The sequence below is a fragment of the Octopus sinensis genome, unplaced genomic scaffold, assembly GCF_006345805.1.
Source record: "Octopus sinensis unplaced genomic scaffold, ASM634580v1 Contig12242, whole genome shotgun sequence".
Classification (NCBI taxonomy): domain Eukaryota; kingdom Metazoa; phylum Mollusca; class Cephalopoda; order Octopoda; family Octopodidae; genus Octopus; species Octopus sinensis.
Window position 1 is genome coordinate 21,513 of NW_021832581.1, and position 8,488 is coordinate 30,000.

The 8,488-nt window shown below is 38.5% G+C and overlaps 1 protein-coding gene across 2 annotated transcripts in view; it reads right to left on the minus strand.

Moving 5' to 3' along the window:
• Positions 1-5,524: 5,524 nt before the first annotated feature.
• LOC115229262 (26S proteasome non-ATPase regulatory subunit 10-like) overlaps positions 5,525-8,488 on the minus strand; it is a 26,883-nt gene continuing 23,919 nt past the window's right edge. For both annotated transcript variants that reach the window (XM_036499155.1, XM_036499154.1), the window contains exons 7-8: positions 7,222-7,431; positions 5,525-5,624 (exon numbers count right to left, since the gene is read on the minus strand). In XM_036499155.1, the coding sequence (XP_036355048.1) occupies positions 5,604-5,624; positions 7,222-7,431 (231 nt within the window). In that variant the 3' untranslated portion in view covers positions 5,525-5,603. The remainder of the gene's footprint in view (positions 5,625-7,221; positions 7,432-8,488) is intronic.

Below are 8,488 nucleotides of genomic sequence, written 5' to 3' on the forward strand. Positions count from 1 at the left end.
ACATGGATGGACTTTTGTTGTGGCCGCTTTATTTCTGCACCACAAACATCTGTGGACAAAACAGAAACATCCAATCAATAACATTCATTTATAACAAATATTACATTATTTACATGTTCGGAATAGAGAATATTATAAGATACATCAGTAACTACCAAGAGTACAGCAGAAAATCTTCTTTAAACATTACATACATACAGATATTTGTGTAGTTAAATGGCATGCTCACACACCACACACATACATACATACACACACATGCATACATACATTGATAAATGTTTGTCTTGACCCTGACACATCATAGAAATTTGGTTGACACACAGTGAACTACATATATTCCAGAAATATATTTCACTTCTAACATCGAACTCATTTCTTCTGAAGAAATATATCTACACAGGTTTCTTTATATACACATACTGTATTGTATACATCCCGTCAACACAGATTAGCAGATGAGGTTTCCAGCACTGCAGAGTGGCAGAAATTACCCGAAACTAGTACTGGTCAGCTAGACACATCCCTAGAAGATGGTAGGGGTTCGCTCCCTGCTGCTCAATTTATCGGATGCAGTTCCGCATTGTTAACCAACTGGAGGAGTTGTTCTCTTGGGGTTCAAAATTCGCAGTGGAGTCCATTGGAACAGATAGTCACGCTGGCGTGGCCTACGAGTATTACTTATATATATACATATACATATACATATACAGAGAGAGAGAGTGAGAGAGAGAATTCACGAAAAGAAAAAACAAGACGAAGACAAGTAGTGTAGACAACAAACATATGTATAAGTTTAACGCTCGGGAAGTGAAAAAGTCTTTAAAGTTTCGAGCCTACACTCTTCAACAGGAAGGAATACAGAAGGAAACAAGGAGAGAAAATAAAGAATGTGTAGTGGCTAGCGATCTATCATATATGTATATATATATACATATTCAATTCAATTCAATATTTTTTTTCAATTCATTTTTTTATTGGCTCAAAAAGCGAAAGCAAGGTTATGTAGGAGGACAGGGAGTTATGTACAGAGAGGGTGGTCATACAAAGAGTTCAGACCATTTCTGGTCAAGGGAGACTTTGAACCGAGCGGTCGTCGACATCTTCACTATGTCGTCCGGCAGCTTATTCCACGGACCCGCAACCCGGACGGAGAAAGCCCCTCTCCTTCGATTGAGATGAAATTGTCATAGATAGAGCTTTTCGGAATGACCCCGCAGCCGACGCTCTGGAGCAGGAGTAAAGAACAGCTCTTTCGAGAGGTTACACTTTCTGCTTATGATGTTGTGAGCAAGAATGAGATCACCACGGCGTCGTCGTTTTTCTAGAGAATAAAGGTCGAGCGTCTTCAGCCTTTCTTCATAAGACAAATGCTTAAGACCAAGAACCATGCGGGTAGCCAGCTTCTGGACTCTTTCGAGATTATGTATGTCTTTGAGGAGATAAGGAGAAGAGGCTTGAATCCCGTACTCCAATATGGGTCTCACCGGCGTGACATAGAGTGGTAGGAATATGGCTGCTGTGAGCATTCCGAATGACTGTCGAATCAAGAACAGAACTCCGCGTGCTTTGGTGGCAGCATGGCCGCACTGGGCCGAAGGCGAAAAGGAGGAATCTACCAAGATACCCAGGTCCTTTACCTGATCGGTCCTCTCCAGCAGCAGACGACCCGGCTCGAAATCAAGTTGAGTTGCAGGAGGAGAGCCAACAGGCAGATGACAGCACTTTGACACATTCAGACACAGGTCCCGTTTGTTTGACCACCTCCGAACTTGGTGGAGGCATCGACGAAGATCCTCTATATCACTGCGAGGAGCAACCAGTTTGACATCGTCGGCAAATAGAAGGGTGTGTTGCGTGAGGTCGTCGGGCAAGTCATTTATGAAGACTAAAAACAATAACGGCCCAAGCACTGAACCTTGAGGCACGCCACTGCTCGCACTGGAGATGTCGGACCGCGAACCATTAACTTGGACTTGGAAGGAGCGATCTGAGAGGAAGGCACCAACCCATCGTACAATATCCGGATGGAAACTATATGCTTGAAGCTTGACAAGTAATAGGCGGTGGTTAACCGAGTCAAAAGCATTGGCAAAGTCCAATAAAACGATGTCAACAGCATCACCATCATCCAGGATACGCGCCACCAATTCTTCCATTACCAGTAAGCTGGTCAAGCATGATCTCTTCAGCACGAAGCCGTGTTGGGAATCAGAGATAGAGGCTGTGTTTTGGAGGTGGAGCAACATACTTTTCTTAAGGATGGTTTCGAACATCTTGCTGAATATTGAAGTAAGGGAAACCGGTTGGTAGTTAAGTGGGTCTTTGCGGCACCCTTTCTTGAAAATAGGGCAGATTATCGCTGTTCTCTAGTCCGCAGGTACAACACCCGTCGCTAATGACATATTGAATAGAAGTGTTAAAGGTTGGCAGATGACCGGATCCAACGCTTTGATAACCTGTGGGTGTATGCCATCAGGGCCGTGACCCTTGTTGATATCGAGGCCTTGAATAACGCGTTCGACTTCGTCCCGAGTGATGACCAATCTAGGCATTGGAGGTACCGATCTATCAAATGGAGGGGGTTCACGACCATCATCTTGTTTGAAAATTGTCGAAAAAGCCTCGGCAAATAACTAACTCTGCTGATAAGGGTCCTCAATCGATACACTTGTTGATTATGTGTCACGATGTGTCACGATGCTTCCCCTTTATTGATGGCGTCGTATATTTGTTCCTTAAACGTGACATCTTCTTTTCTACTACATTAAATTTTTCTCCTCTTCTAATTTGGCTGACTACAAAACTATGGAAAATTGCCACTGTCATTTCCTTATCCAAGAAGGGTATAAAAAGGTGACCCCTTAATAACTACCAATTATTGTCCAATCATTTTCATTAGCTGCCTCATCAAATTTATGGTGTTCTGTGACAGAGAGAGATACTTTGAAGAATCTGGAATTCACATAACCTTATTCCATCCTCACAATTTGGATTTTTCCCTAATTCTAGCTGCTGTAACCAACTCACAGAATTTCTTCAAGACAATCACCTAAATAACATATTGTGGCTGTTGGGTAGATGTTGTTTACCTCGACTTCAGCAAAGCCTTTAATTCTCTGCCACACAAACGAATTATGTTGAAGCTGTCTGATTTTTGGGTGAGGTTTAATTTACATAAATCTCTGATGTCGTTCATTCTTGCTTAATAAGAAGTAGTCACAGCGTAAAGATACTATAGAATCACACCTGAAGATTGGTAGGATCTGTTTTAGTCCATTGTTGTTTCTGGAAATGTATTAATTTTATTTGATGCCAAACTGAAGCAGGTTACTCTACGCTACAGATCATTGCTTCAGCCTCATCTGGACATTTTGCAGCAAGGTGCTGTCTAAATTAAGCTAGTTGTAGATAGGTGCACCACTATACATTATGGAAGGTAAACCCAGAACTGGACCTCGGGATTAATGTCAAGAAGGACATTTGACGGATGATTCACATTCCTAAAGTCATCAAAAAGATCGAAAGTATCTTAGCATCTCTCTGAAAACGCTTTGTCTTGCACTTTGTCAAGTTGTCTGTTTAAAGTTACGTATGGGAAATGGTATGTCCAAACTTACGGTATTCACCTCCAATCTGGAACCCCATCCTGTCTAGAATATTACGTACAACTAGGCAAATACACTCTGTCACTCACCATATCTTGAATGTATTGTTTCTCTCGGTATCATCTGAGTACATTAAAATTTGGATGTCTAACAGCTGACTCAGTGGAATCCCACAAGAATATCCACCATCTTCCCAACGACAACTTTGGTAATCGTTTTGAAAGCAATTTCTCTAACACCAGCAGACATGCTTATAACAAAGAGAAAAGCAGTGCAGCACCCATGACTTTCAGAAATATTTTTCGCTGTTCAGAATTTTTGAAGCATGAAATAAACTGATATCTCTTGTTAGATATCAGGACACTGCATTCTTCAAAACTTCCATATTTCCTGAAATTCCCTAACACTCTTCCTGATGTACCTATGTCTTCTTTCTTTGATATAACTCTTTTACTGTTTCCCTCCTTTCGGGTTGTTTTATTATATGTATCGTGCATCTACTTCTAGCTTCCATTGCTGCCTTTCTTTGACTAATTGCAGTTTTCTGTCCCCTATTTTGCCCCTTTCCAGTAACTTCAGCTGCGCTCTATAGACATTATATTATTATTACAACATTCACATAAACGATCATTTGTAAAAGTAGAGAAAATCTTCTGAGGCTTGTCAATTGAAGAAAACAGATCTATATTTATACAGTCCAAAAATCAATATCTCTGAACAATAGGCGCAGGAGTAGATGTGTGGTAAGTAGCTTGCTTACCAACCACATGGTTCTGGGTTCAGTCCCACTGCGTGGCACTTTCGGCAAGTGACTTCTACTATAGCTTCGGACTGACCAATGCTTTTTGAGTGGATTTGGTAGAGGGAAACTGAAAGAAGCCCATCGCATATATATATATATATATATATATATATATATATATGTGTGTGTGTTTGTGTGTATATTTGTCTGTCTGTGTTTGTCCCTCCACCATCGCTTCACAACCAATGTTGGTGTGTTTACGTTCCCGTAATCTAGCGTTTCGGCAAATAAGTACTAGGCTTACACAGAATAAGTTCTGGGGTCGATTTTTTCGACTAAAGGCAGTGCTCCAGCATGGCCGCAGTCAAATGACTGAAACAAGTAAAAGAGTGATATTTAAATTTCAACAGACAAAGAAAGTTTTGTATATTCACTGAGGGGGAAATGTGTCTGCTTCTTAAGTAGCTAATACAGAGAGATGTATGGCAAAGAAATTGCCAAATCTTATAAAATACGGGAGTGAAAGGCGACTAAAACACCTAGTAATGGTATATGTGTTACTTGAATTATTTACGTTTCCTGGCAGGTTTTTTTTTCTATGAAGATATGTGGCAATATTCCATCAGTATTTGCAGAAATATAATATATACACAGTTGGTGTGTGTTTGTAGGTTATTTTTCTATGAAATCATTCTTAATATTGACTGATTCGGACATAGAAGAGTGAGAAAAAGATGTTGGTAGACAGATAAATTCCACTTAATTCTAAGTAACAGTCTCAAAATGGAATTCATTCACTTCATTATTTAGATCTATATTTTCCTATTGATCACAAATCTTTAAAATAGGGAACGAAGAGGGGTAGGTTGGGGTGGACAGTGAAGTATAACTGGCAACACTACGAATCATGTGAATGTAATCAAAATCGTGTTCTTTCTTTGATCTCCTGACAACTGCATATTGTTTATTGTGTGGCCTTTGACAAAAACACTAGCGACAGTATAATGTATGGTAGAATTAAAACGAAATAAACATATAAACATGATTATATACAAAATAGAAAATGTACTGGTTTATCTGTTCCATTGCCAGGAAATACTTACTGTGGTGGTAAAACGCTTCTAATTTTCTTCTCAAATTTGGGTCCTTAATGAGGTCCAATGGTGTGTTATTTTGTTGTTTTTATGGTGAAAGTCCGCTCCCTGGCTGGCGAGATATCCCGAAACTACTACCCAGAGAGCATTTCATCCTCTTCAGGTTAAGGGAGTGCAGCACTACAAATGATGAAATATAAAATGATGACAATATTACACAAATATTCAAAACAAATGCCCCTAATTACACAAAAGTTCATCTAAATTTACTATAGGTTGTTTATCCACCAATTAAAGCAATTACAAAGTATTGAGTTCCTACATAATCTTTAATTGAGTCCATTTCCATTTTCATGTTTTTACTTTATTTTCAACACTGAGACACCCTCTAATATATTGTCATTACATTGAGCAGGACAAACCGTATTGATTAACATCAAGCTTATTGTTAATTAATGAGTAATATTTACTTGTCAATCATATCACAATATATTCAATAGAAAAATCAAATATAGGAAGAACAAACCAACAAGAACCTATCTATATAATTGGCTTGATAAAGGCGAGCATGTGGCCATAAGAAAGAGTATTGTATATATAAATATAACACAACATGAGAAGAAAGAACATAAGTTATATCAGAAACAAAAACACCTATAACATAACAAAGTCAATACCACACAGACATAACCAAACATATCAATAATGTTTCCATAATTAAGCAAGAAGCATCTTTGAATGATGACGGTAAAGTAAAGGAAGCAGGAATTAGTGTCAAGTCAGAAGAGTAATGGAGGAGTATTTTTAATCACGGACAAGTGAATTTTGGAAGAGGCGACTTGCAAGTCTACCAGATAGATGGAAGAGCATTGTAGAAAATGAAGGAGAATATGTTTTAGATTAACAGAAAAAAGTACTTTGTTTATCTTAATTTTGAAAAATATAAGAATTATAAAAAACTGCTTCATTTATGAGATGACAGCAAAAAGTCCAGTAGTATTGAAGTCCATACTGTTGATGACATCAGATAGCCGAATACAGTAAACGGGCTTTAAACAGCATTTTACAAGATATATACTCAAACTGAAAATCATTACTTGTGTGTGTTTGTGTGTGTGAGTGTTTGTGTGTGTGTGTGTGTGTGTGTGTGTGCCTAAGTACAGAACTTAAATACAGGAAATCTCACTAAGGACCATGCTTTATTGTATTCATTCTCTAGGGTCCTAATATTGAACATTGTTATGACATGTCCACAAGAAGTCAGTGGATTCATGTCGTGTACAAGAAGTAGGATAGAGAGCAGTTTCACTCAGAATTCTTCATAGAATGGACTGGATGTATTTACCATGGCACCAGCACTATAAAGCTCAGACATCTCTTCTATCCTGCATCATTGTTAATTGAGAATAATATCTCCTCTATTAAATAGGCCACTTCTCCGTCACATTGTGATGGCTGTGTTTATATGGCCAACAACCGAGATGGGTCACCTCTCGACCGTGGTGAGACGACATCTTTGAGAGTGAAAGGAGATGGAATATTGTTTGTTACATAATATCACTCGGGTCATAAGGGGAGACTGGATCACGGAATGGTAATGGAGGATGGGGTTGATAGGGGAGAATTGATACATGACAAGCAAAGTTTGTCTGTCTGTCTGTCTCTCACACTCACACAAAGACTCACAAATACACAAATTCACACAACACACACACACACACACACACACACACACATATAATATATATATATATACGCAAACAATTTAAAAACTTACTTCGTTTAGTAAATCCAAGGGTGCATCCTCGGAATCAAACACTTCTCTTTCCACGGCCAGGTGCAAACAGCTGTTACCTTCACCATCAACAGCATTTATGTCTGCACCCAGTGCTATTAGCTTGTGTGTCATTCCGAGGTGACCCCGGGAAACGGCTTCAAGCAATGGTGTCCTTTCCTTTTTATTCTTAATATCCAACTGAAGTGAACCCTTTGTGGAAGTAAAAATAGAAAATGAAAATTTACATGAAAATCAGGATGGATATCAATGTGTCATTATTGTCTTCTACTGTATACTTGATCAAACTGATCATGTACATTTGATGTTTGTCCGTAAAATCAACCTTCGTAAGATCCTCTAGATGTTGCTATGAGAATGTGTTCTAGACAGGATAAAGATGTCCTAAATAGATTGTTTCAGCTTAATCTACCTTTCTTCCTAACTATAGTAAGTTTTAGGGGAGCTGAACACGAGTGAACACATGATTAACAGATCAAGACTAGTAAAGAAGAATCAAAATTTCTAAAGTATACTTTTGATGTTGCTATAATTAATAAGAGGTTCATAAAACTGTTGAGGTGGTTAGTGTCCACCACCATGAAATTAATGCGCGTGCACACACACATACACAGAGACACACTCAAATATAAATATATATATATATATATATATATATATATATATATAGAGAGAGAGAGAGAGAGAGAGAGAGAGAGAGAGATTTATATACATTACTGTTGGATATATAAATATATATGTTGAATGAGGAATATGTAAAATGAAGTTCACGAGAAACTTTATCCATCACAACCATTGGTTTGACCCATCTTGCATCGATTCCTTGCAGGTGGGAGAGTTCTCGGTGTCGCTTGGTATGTTGTTGTTGTCAGTAGGTTCTTGGATTATAGCATTATAGCCAACAACCTCCTGGCAACAACATGCCAAGCGAAACCGAGAATATTTAGTGAGGTTTCTTCTGTAAAACAAGACACCAGATGAGATGCATCTGCATCGGAGGATGCAACACATCCAATTGTACAGTATCCAACCCACAAGTGTCCGATGCAAAATGGGTCAATACTCCATTTCCCAATCCCCCATTTGTAATAAAACTCAAAAAACCGTGAAATTCCTGAGGTAGACTAAGTGGCAATTATATCACAACGTGTGTGAGTGTGTGCGTGCAGACATACATACATACATACATACATACATACATACATACATACATACATACATACATACATACATACATACATACATACAT